This window comes from Erpetoichthys calabaricus, chromosome 3, assembly GCF_900747795.2.
Source record: "Erpetoichthys calabaricus chromosome 3, fErpCal1.3, whole genome shotgun sequence".
NCBI classification, from domain to species: domain Eukaryota; kingdom Metazoa; phylum Chordata; class Cladistia; order Polypteriformes; family Polypteridae; genus Erpetoichthys; species Erpetoichthys calabaricus.
In genome coordinates, this window is record NC_041396.2 from 92186361 (window position 1) to 92202263 (window position 15903).

The 15903-nt window shown below is 36.9% G+C and overlaps 1 protein-coding gene across 3 annotated transcripts in view; it reads right to left on the minus strand.

Moving 5' to 3' along the window:
- LOC114649309 (polymeric immunoglobulin receptor-like) overlaps window positions 1–15903 on the minus strand; it is a 178635-nt gene that overhangs the window by 40419 nt on the left and 122313 nt on the right. For all 3 annotated transcript variants that reach the window (XM_051925650.1, XM_028798812.2, XM_051925651.1), the window contains exons 5-7: window positions 11020–11337; window positions 9690–10010; window positions 4558–4884 (exon numbers count right to left, since the gene is read on the minus strand). In XM_051925650.1, the coding sequence (XP_051781610.1) occupies window positions 4558–4884; window positions 9690–10010; window positions 11020–11337 (966 nt within the window). The remainder of the gene's footprint in view (window positions 1–4557; window positions 4885–9689; window positions 10011–11019; window positions 11338–15903) is intronic.

The following is a 15903-nucleotide window of genomic DNA, read 5'->3' on the forward strand; positions in this document are numbered from 1 at the left end:
CGATTTAACAACCTTACATTGCACAGATTAATAAGCCGTAAAATTAAATAAGATCTGATATTGACAAGGAATGGTTTCTAATTAAGCAACTGGGTTGGAATGAAAACTTGTAGCTACTGCTGCACTCCAGGACTGACATTGTCCACCACCGTGCTACACGATAAAGGTGGAGAAGGTTTTAATTAAAGGGTTCAGGAGAAGAAACATCATTAACAAATGTGACAAATTCATTACTGTTCAACCAAACCTAAAGTAGCAAAAAGCTAACCGGGTTTGAAAATCAGAGAAACACACCCAAACATTTATGAATCAAAAATTACAGAAAACACACTAAGAAGTTTTTAACATCTTTCTGGAGTTTAACCATAAACTCAGAAAACTAGGAAGTACACGTACCTTCAGAGGTGGGTAGAGTAGCCAAAAATTGTACTCAAGTAAGAGTAGCATTACTTCAAAATAATATTACTCAAGTAGAAGTAAAAAGTAGTCATCCAAAAAATGACCCAAGTAAGAGTAAAAAAGTATTTGGTGAAAAGAGTACTCAAGTACTGAGTAACTATTTGATCATAATAAATTATTTATTTTTTAGAAATGGATAGATAGTGAAGGCACTTATATAATACGTAAACAGAAAAGGCACTAGACAGATGCATAACAGTATTAGCTATATAGTAGTTTTGTTTTATATATAATGTATATGTATTTTACAACTCTGAGAATACATTAAATCATATATCAATCGACATGCTGCATGTAGGCAAGCGGGCAGTGAGAGTGGAGATAGATGTACAAGATGCTAGATAGATTGTATACAACAGGCAAAAAAAGCGACCAATTGATAACAGTATTAGCTATAATCAATGAAAGCATTAATTAACAGAAATAACCGCGATCGACATTTTAAACTTAACAATTTACTTAAGAAAAAAAAAGAAAAACGCCCCAGCACATCTATGAAGGCAGACGCTGCAGGCAGGCAGGCAGAGCGGCGAAAAGCGTAGAACAGCGCCCCCCGAAACGGAAGTGGTAGAAAATAGATCGCATCGTTAGTGGTTTACTACTACCATAGAGAATGAATGGGAAACGGTTTAGGGAGTTTTAGCTAAAGAATACATGGCGGCCGCCTTCCGCTGTGCATGTTTGGAATACAGCGTATATAATGGAAAAAAAGTAACGATTCGAGTGTTGCCCAATGTAGCGGAGTAAGAGTAGCGTTTCTTCTTCACAAATGTACTCAAGTAAAAGTAAAAAGTATGGTGCAGTAAAACTACTCTTAGAAATACAATTTTGTATTAAAGTTACTCAAGTAAATGTAACAGAGTAAATGTAACTCGTTACTACCCACCTCTGCTGACCTTCATACTATTGCTTACCATGCAAAACAAAATGGTGCTGCGATAAGACATGAAAATGTTTCAAAATTATTAAAACAAAGACTAACATGAAAGTAAATTAGAGAAATGGATTGTACATCCTCAAAAACACCAAATGGACTGCAAAGCATAAAGTATTCAAAATAAACCTGGATCATAAAAGCAAGGGAGCAAACAAAAAATGGAATGTTAACTATAAAAAAAAACCATAGAAATTTAGAACACAAAGTTCAAATAAAAAGATCACAAAGAAAATCTTGCTGCTGCTGCTGCTGAGGATGATCTTTGAAGAGCCACTGTTTGTCTTTACAAAAACAAAATCACTTTCCCAAATACCAAATCCAAGAAGAGCAGTTCCTTGCTCATCACCATTCTTTCTCTCTCTCTCTCTTTTATCCTAAATCTCCTCTATAATGTCAATCTTTCCTCTACCAGTATGTGGCTTAAAACCCATTTTTATGATCACTCTTGGCAAAATTCAGGAGATTCAGTATCACAGGAGTATCACAGACAGCCTATCAGTGGTCACTTCCTATAGTACAGTGGTTCCCAACCCCACCTAGGCCTCTCTAAAATCATGATGTCCCCCACTGTAACCTATACCTTATTCTTTTTATTACCTATTCAAAAAGTGAACACCTACTCACGTGAAGGAAGCCCATAATGTCATTAATTTGGTCTTAACAAGTTTCCAAAGAACATGGAAACAAAAGAGGGAAGGATAGTTGAAGTACTGACACAGAAATCACTAAGAAATTGTTAAATAAAATAATATAATATGAAGTAATATGAAAATACAGCAAGTATAGTTTTGAAAACATATAATAAGAGATGTGATATTCATAAATATAAAATAACTTTAATGAGAGCTTTTTCTGCAATATTTTGATCATTTTATATTTTTGTTATATTGCAAAATTTTATAACCATTGTTACAATTCATATTATTTTAATGGTAAAAATGATTTCTAAGTAGAAAAAACCCAAGCCGGTTGTAAAATCATAAATTAAAGGGTTCTTCACCATCCCTTCTATGTTTATATAAATATATAAATGTCTCTGTAAAAAATAAAAATTATTTATTTTTTTTTTTTTTTCATTTTTCACAGTGAATTTCTGTTTTTTCATTTTATAAATTGTTTAACGTACCTAAATCCTTGAATTGCTCCCCTAAAAAATCAAAGTGCGCCCCACGTTGGGAATCACCGCTATAGTAGGATATTCATATTCTGCCCCTATTACAATTAGTTAGAAGTATACTGATCTCTGGCTAGTCCTGTTTAAGCATTACTTTATTCTTACCTTCTTCAGATAGATACACTGTGCTGCCTCCTTTTGACCTGAAGGTCTTATGGACTCTCAATAGCATTCCATTGGCACAACTATAAGGTGTCCTTCCTCTAGGGTCCTGAGGAAATGTTGCATGCTTTCACCCAGGGCATCACACTCTCTCACCTACATTGATACATTGATCTAGCAGAATGGTACAGTTATCAGTGATTTCCCCTCTCTATCTGGTGTATGTTTTATATGTTTTATTTCACCATTTAAAAAATGTACTTTTTTCATTTTAATCATTGAAGTCTTCAAGTTTTTTGTTTTTGTCTTGTTTTTTTTTTTCACTCCTTTTTTGATCTAAGTGAAAGCTTCTAGATGGGGGAATTGCTTAAGAGTTATTTTACGACAAACCACTAAAGGAAAAAGACTAAAAACAACTCAAGCTACCTACATATGTAGTATCTGGGGTGAAATATGTTCTCAAATACTTCTGATTATTCTTTTTGTATTTAATTTCTAAACACATTGTTTTCTTTGAAGGCCTATTCTTGCAGTGTCTGACATAAGGAAAGAAGCTGCTGATGACAAGACACACTCATGTGGACATCCACGCTCACACACACACAGGATCAATTCATAGGTGGGAATTAAACTAATATTCTCATATTTGGAATGTGGCAGAAAGAATCAGAACCAAATGAAAAACTATGTGAACAAAGAGAAATTGGGTAAATGCAACAAAGACACTGACCAAGCCACAATCAAACCAAGGTCAATGAAACAGTGAGGCAGCAGTGCAACTGAGTGTCTGTCAAAGTATAATGTATGATGTGCTTACAGAAGCAAAATCATGGAAAGTTCAAAGGTTAAAAAAATGATTTTCTTGTAAAATAAATCATTTATTGGATTTGCTACCCACAACCATGTCACACCATATGTTACAAAACAGAATCCTTTTTTCAGTTAGTCAGAACATTTGAACATTAGAACAATCTAGACGTAAACAAGCCATTCAGCACAACAAAGCTCGCCAGTCCTCTCCACTTAATTCTTCTAAAAATGCATCGTCGACTTTTGAAAGTCCCTAACTTCTTACTGCCTACCACGCTACTTGGCAGCTTATTCTACCTGTCTATGGTTCTCTGTGTAAAGAAAAACTTCCTAATGTTTGTGTGAAATTTACCCTTAACAAGTTTTCAACTGTGTCCTTGTGATCTTGATGAACTCATTTTAAAATAATAGTCTCGATCCACTGTACTAATTCCCTTCATAATATTAAAAACTTCAATCATGTCCCCTCTTAATCTTTTCTCCTAATTAATCCCCTTTAACCCTCTTATCAGCCTAGTTGCTCTTTTCTGGACATTTTCTAGCACTGCTATGTCCTTTTTGTAGCCTGAAGACCAAAACCATACACAGAACTCCAGATGAGGCCTCATCAGTGCGTTATGAAGCCTGAGCATAATGGTCATAATGGTCAGATACGAGTCCACTCATTATTTTAGCACTTTTTTTTTCCTGCCATCATCTCTTTCCAATATAAACATTTGATGACTAAAACATTTATACTCTGATCTCACATTTTAGCATATTAATACATTTTGAATTTTAAATGGCTGCCTTGAGTTTCTACTTTCTAGGGGTTTACACCTACCCGTGCAAAAAGCCAAAGGTCACGCTATTGGAAACATATAATATTCAATATCTGTTAAAAGAAAAACTTGTTCACTTCTTTTGAACTTTGACTAATAAAAGTAAATACAAAATCATTAAAAACTTGATTCCTCTATGGCACAAAATTACTGTTCTGTAATAACTTTTCTTGGGGTTTAAGAAACAATCGACAAAGTTAAATTTAATAAAAGATTAAGCTCCTTTGTCAAACTGTTTCAAATGATTTTCTCACCTTGATTGACTTGGAGATACACTCCAAAATATTCAGTACTATCTTCACCGGTCTCAATTGCACAGTAGTACTGCCCTGTGTCATCTTCTCTGAGCCCAGTCATTGTAACTGTGAAAGCTCTTTGAGTCTGATCATCGGTGATGGAGATTCTGTCATGGCTTTTTGTTTCATCTGTCTTTACCAGAGTGACATAGGTATACAAATCACTGAAATTGCACCAGAACTTCTTATTCCACGTATACTGCAAACTATAGTGGCACTTGATGATGACAAATTCCTGAATGACTCCAGTTACCAATGATGGCCCGTACAGAGATTCTGAACCATCTGCATAAAAAAAGCAAAAATAAATTAATAAATAATAAAGGTGAAATTCTCAGGCAGTAAATGTTACACTAAAGATAGGATTGCATTATAAATGAGGGTAATAACATTATAATATTCTTAAAATTATATTTATTTGCAAAATTCAATAGAAGAAACACAAGGATAAGAATCAAATTTGCTCAGTTCCCTGTACACAGAAATCACTGCAAAAGAAACATTATATTAAACAAGAATTTCATCTGTGTTAATAATAGTAAAGTTATTAGAAATTTTGCATCAGATCAAAAGCACTGTCCTCTTCTCTCATTTTGATTAGCCCAGAGGGAGTGCACCGAAACAAAAGTTCAGACACAAATTCCTTTTCCAAACAGTATTCAATCAGGCAGAAAGAAATCCAAATAAGAAAAATTTCTAGTTGCCTGTTTTTTTCATCAGGAAAGACGTGTGATGGGACAGTGAACTTAATGAAGTCGCACAGGTGTCAAATTAGATTTCACTATGTTTTTGTCTTCTACACTTTAGATCATCTGTGTGTTGTAAATATTTCTCAGTTTTATCTAATCCAGAGTCGAAGGTACTGTGTCTACTGAAAAGATGATGAAATAGCTCAAAAAAGGACCTTAGCATGTATTAAACATTCACTAACTATGGCAATGGCTAGTCCAACAGACAAAGTACTGTAAGCAGCAAAATGTGAGTCAGTGTTTGTGCAGGGCACAGCAAAGACCTAGGCGAGAGGGAAATATGAACACTTGCTATTATGCTAGTGTTGGGGAAGTGTGCCACCATGAAGTGACTAGGTCTTTATGAATACTGAGTTCCCTGGAAGACCTAGAGATTGGATCACCCAGGAAGAACTGTGAGAAAGGAAACAGCACACGAAAGGAAACAGAGGGCAGGAAACTCAGAAATGATGTACAATTCTTCTTGACCACCAAAATCTGATAAGAGAACAAAAGACCCCCAGGCAAACTAAGGGAAGCTCATGGTCTCAGGTTGGGATAACCTGGGTAGACCATTTATGAAGTCAATGAGCAAGAATTTTGCCATGGACTTGTGGCTTTTTGAAAGGAAGTGAAAGTCATGAATGGGGGGACACCATGGGCCCCCAAAGCAACCTCATGCCAAATGTCCAAGTTGCAAAAATGGAGTTACTCCTGTTTCAAAAAAGTGATTGTGAGGCATGGTGAAATACGACCTGGGGTATAGGGTTTAAATTCACCTTATGGCCATTGTTCACGTAAATTGGAGTCATGAGATTTGTGGGGAAAAGTAATCACCTGGCAAGTAAAAAAATGTCATGTTACACTGAAAGAATTAGAAATGAGAAGTAAGTTTAGGAATGCTTGTGGTACTTTAAGGTGAGTGACCCTATCCACCAACTCCAGAATCCTTAGTTCAAATCCTGGTCCTGTCTTATCCTGCATAGGTTTTTCTAAACATGTTCTAGTTTTCATTCCCATGATTCAAAGATATGCTTGTTAGACTACTCTGCAATACACTTACAGTCCATCAAGGGTTGGATCACACCTTGTACCACTGCTGTCCGTATAGGCACTGGCTAAAAAATCGATTAGAACATTGGTGGATCAACGCCTGCTTTATCTGTCCGTTTAGTTTCTCAAAACAAAAACAGTTTTAGATGGTGCTGAATAGAGTAAACAAATTTACTCTTTTGTAAAATTAAATAACATCATCTTTTCTGGGGCAGGAAACAGCCCTGGATGGGGCACCTGTCCACTACAATGGCAATTAACTCTTTTGTCATGAAATGATTTCCTTTTTTCAATAGGAACTTCAATCTGATCTCCTTCAACCTCATGTATTAATCTGAAATATAGCACCAAGAACACTAGTTACAACTAACTAGTATGATCTTGATTCCAAGTCCTTTTTTTCTGTACTGGGTTGAAGCTAGGTTTAAGGTTTATTTCAGAACAATGAAAAAACTTATATAGCTGTAAAAAGCATTGAGATCTTCCACTGAAGTTCCATATAGCCTTCCATCCATTTTCTAGACCTACTTATTTCAGTTCAAAGTCATAGTGGGCTAATGTTTACCTCCAAATGATGTACCAGTTGACTGCAGAGTACACGTGTACACACATCAACACTCAAAGAGTGGCACAGTGGTTAATACATATTCCTACCCAACTCTGGGAACCTGTGTTCAACTACTGGTCCATTCACTGCCCTGTTTCATTTTCCAAGTGCACTCTTAAAAATACTGGTCCTTTAATGGCATTTTATGTTTCTTTAATGGGTTGTGTGATTCCTTGTAGAGCCATTACTCGACAAAGCACTATTTCATTCTGGGAATGGTTCTTTGCATAAGTTTGTTCTTTGTGCTTAAAAAAATTTCAAATATGTAGAAAAAAACTAAAATCTTTATTGTGTTGTAGGCCTATCTGGCAGGACACTAACAGATTAAGAAAAACTGGACCCAGCCTTTGTTATGGAATGCAGCAAGAATCCTTTTTAAATCATGAGCCAATGGTATTTCATAAATCTGTTACCATCTATTTATGGTTATTTGCCATATGGAGCCTGTTTCAGATCTAAATAAATAAAGACTCCTTCTGGAACCTTCATGTGGATGGGTCTTTTGAAAACCACAAATGGTTTCCCTATAACATCACACCAAAGAACCACTCTGGTGCCTTTATTTTTAAGAGTAAATGTGTAGGTTTTATCAGGTGTACTCCAGTACTTACCTTAATTCCAAAAGTTTGGCAATTTAAATTTAATTCAATATTATCTGTGTAACTGTGTGCCCTGTGTTGGACTGGCATTCCCTGCAGGTCTGATTCCTATTTTATACCCAAAACTGTTAAGGTAGAATTAAGTGTCCCTGTTGCTGATGAAGCAAAGTGAAAAATGGATGGAAGTACTGAATTTAGTGCATCAACTTGGCAAATATTAGAAGTAAAATGATTATAAAAAGATCCTTACTTTCTCATTTCACATGAACATTCAAATGGTCAGTTTTATCTATGTCCTGATGATTCTCCAAGGGAGTTAGGAGTACTCTGCTCATTTATTCCTGTCAGATCTACCTTAAATGTAGTGTAGCACAGGCACTTGTGTTTCCAGGATTTGCTTCAAGTTGGAGTTTTTCTTTACTCATCTCTGTTTCATCAACCGCTTTGCTACATATTTATAACTTTTATGATGCACTGTCACACACATGCGAATAGGAGGAAGTTGTATGGACCAAGCAAAGGTAATTCCACTCCAGGCCAGGGGGTGGCAGGGTACACTAAACCTTCTCCTGTTATCTCTGCAGACCAGCCGCTGGAAAACATGTCTGATTTAGAGCGGATGACGTCACTTCCAGTTCCGGCGGCTAAAAGAATGTCACTTCCAGTTCCGATGCCCAGAAGAATATCACTTCCGGTTTCAGGCGTCCAGAAGAACGTCACTTCTGGCACACAAATTGACATCAGAAGAACATCACTTCCGGTTCCCTTACATCACTTCCTGTCTGATCCCTAAAAAGCAGCCATCTTTGCAAACCCTCGGCAGTTCTGTACTGAGAACATCTCTGTGCTATTTAAAAAAGTCTTTTGCAGCCAGGAATAATATACAGGTGGATGCCCCAAATCTTTTTAAGTGTGTCGAGTCTGTTCATTTTCACAGCTCATATAATCTACTTCTTATCGTATTCCACTTTTATATGTTATTTACTATTATTGACAGTTTTAGTATTATCTAAACCAGGGTGATGCATTGACTTCAGGTTTTGGTTCCAGCTATTTTCTCCACTAGCAAACAATTACTGCTGCTAATAGAACAGAATTATTTGCCATTGTATTTAACTGATTTTTGAGACAATTGTTACATTATCTCAAACAATGAGCTGTACAGTGAACCATCAGTTGACCAGACTAACCTGATCTCATGTACACCTTACTTTATATGTCGGCTACATAATCTCTGTCTGAATAAAATGTTTGAGAGTTAAAGAGCCTAAGTCTGAGTGGTAATGACCTGCTCTGGTCTACAAAACATTTGAATTGTGCTCTCAGAAAAAAACAACAGTTATGCAAATGTCTTTTGTGACAGAATGAGAGTACCAAAGCCATGAATGTAAATATATTTCATTACCGGTTCAATAGGAAACTGGCTTGAGTGAACATGGTGGCAATCCAGAAATTTTTGAAGATCATCCATTTACTGGTCATCTTTTCACTAGCATTGCATCTCTCTAATGTTTGGGTACTGGTATGCAAATCAATTAATTCACGTAGCATCATTAATTGACCACCGATGAAGAAAGAGGCTGGAATGAAAACCTGCAGCCACTGTGGCTCTCAAGGTTCAGAGTTTGAAGCCCCTGATCTAAATGGAGCCCTGAGTAATGTGAAGACAGCAGTGTAATATAAATTTGTTTTTAGATGTCTATAAATCATTTTTCCCAATATAAGACAATGAAAGAAAACAATAAATGCTTTCTGTATTCACTGGCGCCTTACAAATAAACAAGATTTTTATGTAATGCTTCATGAACATATAGAGTCACTTCCATGATCTGTGCTGCCTCTATAGTCCAATGGTTCTCCGTATGCCTCTAACTCGGTTTACTCTGAAAGTGTTGGTACAACCAAGACAGCATGTGGACTGTGCTTCCATCCTAAAATGAAACAAAGCTCCAGGGTTTCACTTCACTTTGTTTCTGCTGCTAAGGGAACTAACTATATAAAGGGGAACTCCCAAGTGTAAATTGGATACGTGGATCTCTCTACACTGGACTGTTACCTGCTCTGATGTGTCTGATTTAGATGTTACTTACATCCCTTCTTTACCTTTGATAGTAAGATAAACACTGTCCCTGACGGGAGATTCTGTGCCATGTTGTGCGCCACACTGGTACCATCCTTCATCTTCCTTTTTGAGATGGGATATCACTACAGTGAACTCTCCTGCTGAAATGTTATCACTGATAGTTATCCTCTGGTCTTCACATAGCCCTGTGGTATTCACCAGGACATGACACGATGAGAAGTTTCCTTTACACCAGTATTTGACATAGCTTTTATAAGCCTGACCGTAGCGGCACACAACAGTCACAGACTGATTTAGTGAACCAATCACCTCCTGTGGTCCAGAGAAGAACTTCTTCATATCTGTAAGGGACAGAAGGACAGGTATCAACTGTGTTAAGTTAATAAATTTAGTAATTTTTTCATTTTATTTTTGTTTTTAACTGCAGACTTGTAAAAACAGCTTGTGCCAAAAAGCTAGTTCAAACTGTCAATGGGAGTTCATAATCACTGATGAGCAAGATCACTGCATGTAACACAAATCTTTGAGCATCTTTAGATGGAAAATATGCATTACCATTTGTAAATCATAACTTTGTACACACCTGAATGGTGTAAAGGGACAAAAAAGCTAAAGATAAAATTAGATGGATCATCAACATACTGAAGGTTGAGATAAATACATTTCAGCACTGTCCTAAACTGTTTGTCATTCATGGCTTAAGATATGGAAGGAGCCTCACAATCAACACAGTAGTTTCCTGGGATCGTCAGAAGCTGCAGAATACACTAAAGAGATATTTTGTTGATTTATGTCTCCACTTCAGTGTAGTTTCTTAACCGGATAAAGTAAACAAAGTTCCATTTGTCCGCAAAGCACAGCATAGTTCGGACAAATTATGAGATCAAAAAATAAGCAATAATTCATAAAGAACATGGAAGATTCTGTTTACATGTGTGTAAAAAATTCAAAGTTCAAAGTGGTTATGAAGCTTAAGAATTATGCAAAGAAGTTAAAATAAAGTATATAAAACAGGAAAGGCAAATTCATTATCATCAGGAAAGAGGGAACTAATATTCAGAAGCATAATAACTTTACAGTGTAATTTTTAATCAGCACAGAAAGATAAGTTTGAGTCTTTAATTCTTTAATTGGATTTAGGGAAACGCTATTTGATAGTCAAAATAGTTTTGTTGTAAGGCAATAAAAGCAAAATCTACATGGGGTAAGGTCATTCAGAACAATTAAATTGGTTAGCAATATATTTTACTTATTTAAAGTTATAGTGGTATAAATATAGGTATATTTATAAATAGTTGAGTTTGGATAAACCTCATGAGTGTGCCATCTTAAATGAAAGAATGTCAGTACCTTTTACAGTGACATACACTGGAATTGTGTCATCAAATATGGTTCTTTTTATTCCACACTTGTACCAGCCTTCATCATCTGCCTCAAGACCCGTCATTGTCACTCTAAATTCTTGTCTTGTTGTGTTATCATGAAGTGTGATTCTTTGTTTGCTTTGCAGCTCATCACTTCTCACTAGAGTGTTGCATGTTTCAGAGCCCCTCTTGCACCAGTATTTCACATTACTTTTACTCAATTCATTGTAGCTGCACACAATTGTCACAGTTGCACCCTCCTGTCCCATCATCTCTTCTGGTGCAGACAGCACATCTTCAGGACCTGAAAGTAAAAGAAGAAAGTTGTATATTTAGGGTCTGATTTGGAGAAGTGGAAGTATTAAGGATCTGCGTATCCCAAAGGTTGCTGGTTCGAATCCATGTCACTGCCAAAAGAGATCCTACTCTGCTGGGCCCTTGAGCAAGGCCCTTAACCTTCAATTGCTCCAGGGGCGCTGTACAATGGCTGACCCTGCGCTCTGACCCCAAGGGGTATGCGAAAACTTACAAATTCCTAATACAAGAAATTGTATAAGGCGAAATAAAAAAGAACAAAGAACAAGAACAATTATGAACAACAGGGATGAAGTGATGGATAAAAGTAGCACATACACACCAAGGAAGCATATTAATAACTTTTTATTTTTGTACAATGAGGTATTTAACTAAAGAGGAGAGATACACTTAAGCTCAGGAGACAAAAGACAACATTCTAGTATATGCAAAAAATTACAAAATTTGTACTATCAAATCAACACAATACCCAGTGTGTGTGACTAGTTCATATCCATCAGATTACAGTAATCCCTCCTCCATCGCGGGGGTTGCGTTCCAGAGCCACCCGCGAAATAAGAAAATCCGCGAAGTAGAAACCATATGTTTATATGGTTATTTTTATATTGTCATGCTTGGGTCACAGATTTGCGCAGAAACACAGGAGGTTGTAGAGAGACAGGAACGTTATTCAAACACTGCAAACAAACATTTGTCTCTTTTTCAAAAGTTTAAACTGTGCTCCATGACAAGACAGAGATGACAGTTCTATCTCACAATTAAAAGAATGCAAACATATCTTCCTCTTCAAAGGAAACAGAGAGGAAAGCAAATAAATCAATAGGGCTGTTTGGTTTAAGTATGCGAAGCACCGCCGGTACAAAGCTGTTGAAGGCGGCAGCTCACACCACCTCCGTCAGGAGCAGAGAGAGAGAGAGAGAGAAAAACAAAGTCAAAAATCAATACGTGCCCTTTGAGCTTTTAAGTATGCGAAGCACCGTGCAGCATACTTAAAAGCTGCACACAGAAGGTAGCAACGTGAAGATAATCTTTTTAGACGAGCGTCTGTATCGTCTAGGTGTGCGAACAGCCCCCCTGCTCACATCCCCTACGTCAGGATCACAGATAGTCAGCGCAAGAGAGAGAGAAAGAAAAGTAAGCTGGGTAGCTTCTCAGCCATCTGCCAATAGCGTCCCTTGTATGAAATCAACTGGGCAAACCAACTGAGGAAGCATGTACCAGAAATTAAAAGACCCATTGTCCTCAGAAATCCACGAACCAGCAAAAAAATCCGCGATATATATTTAAATATGCTTACATATAAAATCCGCGATAGAGTGAAGCCGCGAAAGGCGAAGCGCGATATACCGAGCGATCACTGTATAATCATTAAACGAACAATACAAAAAAAAAACACAATTGCCGATATCTAATTGTGACACACAGTACACTGTGCAAAACTACATTTTTACCTGCTTTTTTATTGTGATGTGTTATTGCTTTGTGTCATTTATACTGATTGGCTGGGCATAATCTTAATTTCTGGCTGTTTTTTAGGCTTTATTGTCACAAGAGTATATACATGAGTGTTTCTGGTGATAGCATATTGTTGCAGTGTGATTGTGACTGGAAGGGCATGACTTAAAAAAGAAAGTGAAAAACTTGTAAAAGCTTAAAACTCTTGCATCTTCTCTGTCAGTTTAGGAGATCATTTAGTTGTACTTATTACTTGATGGCTGGATTAGTGGATGGCAGAATTCAGTAATTCTTTATTAGTCAACGGAGTAAGCTTTTCAACACCCTGATTTGAAAGAAAAACAAGTCAGTGACTCGTACAGCACCATATAATTGAAGAGTCCACAAATATGTCTGTTAGGGAGACGGTGTGCACTACGGGAGTGAATGAGGTGGGTGGCAGATAGGTCACATAGTGAAGGTGCTGTCAGCTCTAATGGGATATCATCCTGACAAACAGAACCAGCAATTGTTTCCTCTTGGAGCAGTATTTCATTGTACTTCTATGGTGACAACAAGAGTAGTTATACAGATAGCTATAATCAACGAATGATTGATGACTTTAAGCCCCGCCCCCAACTTTGATCTCTGACCTTTAAGCCCTGCCCCTTTTGATTGATGACTTTAGGCCCCGCCCCCAAATATGATTTATGAAAATATAAAAAAAATATATAAATAGGATTTATGAAAATTTAAAAAATATAATTTATGTAACTATAAAAAACATGAAAATTTATGAAATTATAAAAATATGGATTACATTAATATGATTTATAAGCTATAAGATATTGACTCATCGCTCTAAGTTATAAACTAATAGTAAGAAAATAAATATACAATTTTCTAAAATCGATATAAGATATTGACTCCCTGCTCTAAGTTATAAACTAATAGTAAGAAAATAAAATTTTCTAAAAACGATATAAGATATTGACTCCCTGCTCTAAGTTCACGACACGCGTCTTTCCTGCTTAGCCATAATTAAAACGATATAAGATATACAATTATCTAGCCGAACCTTTCTAAAAACGATATTCACTCCCCGCTCTAAGTTATGAGCTCAAGACACGGCGCTTCATTTTATAAACACTAAATTCAAAACTAATATTAAGAAGTAAACACTTATCTTCCCAGCACTTTCTAAAACGTGGCTTCATATTAAGAAATATACACGGATCTTGCTTGCATGCCCACGCAGGGACGTGACTTTCTAAAAATGAAATATACACTTTGCCTAATCGTAAGACAAAGCTTCGCGAGTGTGCCTCTTTCTAAAAACCTCGGGACCTTTAGTGTAAAATTTTCAGCTGTTGAAACAGTCGAGACTCAGGAAGCCCCCACGACCAAGCATCCCATGCTAGCAAATGGTAGGGAAGCACCCCGCCATGCGGCACTTTGCTGGGGCAAATGTCTTTAACATAGGGTCACCAATTTTAAAAGGAAGCTCCCCCTGCCAAGTCGCCCTTGCTGGCAAATTGTGGGAAAAGATACTATGTTGTTGAAAGGATGCATCCCGCCATGCGGCACTTTGCTGGGACATAGTGTCACCAATTTTAAAAGGAAGCCCCCTGCCAAGCATCAGACGGCGGTCAATTTTAATCCGTGGGGGAAAAGACCCCGCCATGCGGCACTTTGCTGGGACATGTGTCTTTAGCATAGTGTCACCAATTTTAAAAGGAAGCCCACTGCCAAGCATCAGACGGCGGTCAATTTTAACCCGTGGGAAAAGACCCCGCCAAAGAGCAAATGGCCTTTAATGCTAAATTCTTTTATATTTAATGAAATCATACGATTATTAAAGAAGCCCCACCGCTATTCAGAGGGTTGAAAGTTCATTAAACACTAAGCTTCTTTCCCATGTATTCCATTCGGCTAATCTGTGAACAAAGTTATCAAATGAAATATTTTCCACTAACGGCTCTCTCTCTTATATTCACAATGATCTTTAATAAATTTATTTATATTTAGAGTACTGGATTTTAAACCTCGTTTCACATTTACAGTCTATCAACTTTAAAATACACATGGCGTTTAGCACAACTATCTCTCGGTAAAACATAAAAGGTTAATCTTTTTCCTATTTGCTTAGATGTTAACCTTATAGCGGCGAGACTTTGAATGAAGCTTATTCCCGCTACCAGGGTCTCCCCGCCCCTTAGAGGCGGAACATCAACAACTCTGAACCTATAAGCTCTCTCCCAAACGCCCGAAGTGTTTCGCTCTGCCCTTCCAAGGCGGTACAGAGCCTGATGCCGGCATAAAGTGTCCCGCTTTGCGTCTATTAACACAATAACTGTTCCAGCAATCCATGTTTCTCTGCGAGCTTTTTTAAAAGGTAGCCGTTTTTCGCTTTTTTCTTCCGCAATGGCTGGCATGGCAAAAATACTTTTGTAATTGAGGTTAAGTGTAGATTATCGACCGTCTCTTCAAACTGTTGAAATGATATTCTTTTATAAATCAGATAGTTCCGGCTATGAGTTGGGGGTTTTCTGCTTCTTAAATGAAAAAACTGTACCTAGTCGTAACGCACAGAGTTTATAAATGTGGTATTTTTCTTATTTCTGTCCGGTTGGCTGTTCAAAAAGTGAGCCAGATCTTCTTTCGGCCGTACTTTTAAATCGAAATGTTGCTTATAAGACCGCCGATTTAATACTTTTAATGTCTTTAAGTATGTACATTTCATGCTAATTAATTTTAATGAAAATGCACAAACTTATAAGAACGTTCTGGCTGATTACTTTTTAATGTAATTGTCTTTAAGTACGTACAAACCTAGTCTTTTATATTTTAGAATCGGAGGCTGAACTGTTAGATTCTTTAAATCCAACTAGTTCGCAATTGGAGGATTTAATAGTGGCCACAGATTGTCTTTTTGAGAATAAAAATCCTGCCTCAGAGTGGTAATTTTTCCAGTCAGCATCTAGAATCGGCGCAAAGGCCCACGGACAGTCTACTATTGAACATCTCATTCACGCAGCCCGGTAAGTTAAACTATTTGTGCGAGTGCGCGTCAAATGTTTATTTTTAAAGAAAACTTAGCCTTGCTTGTTTTTTTCAGAAC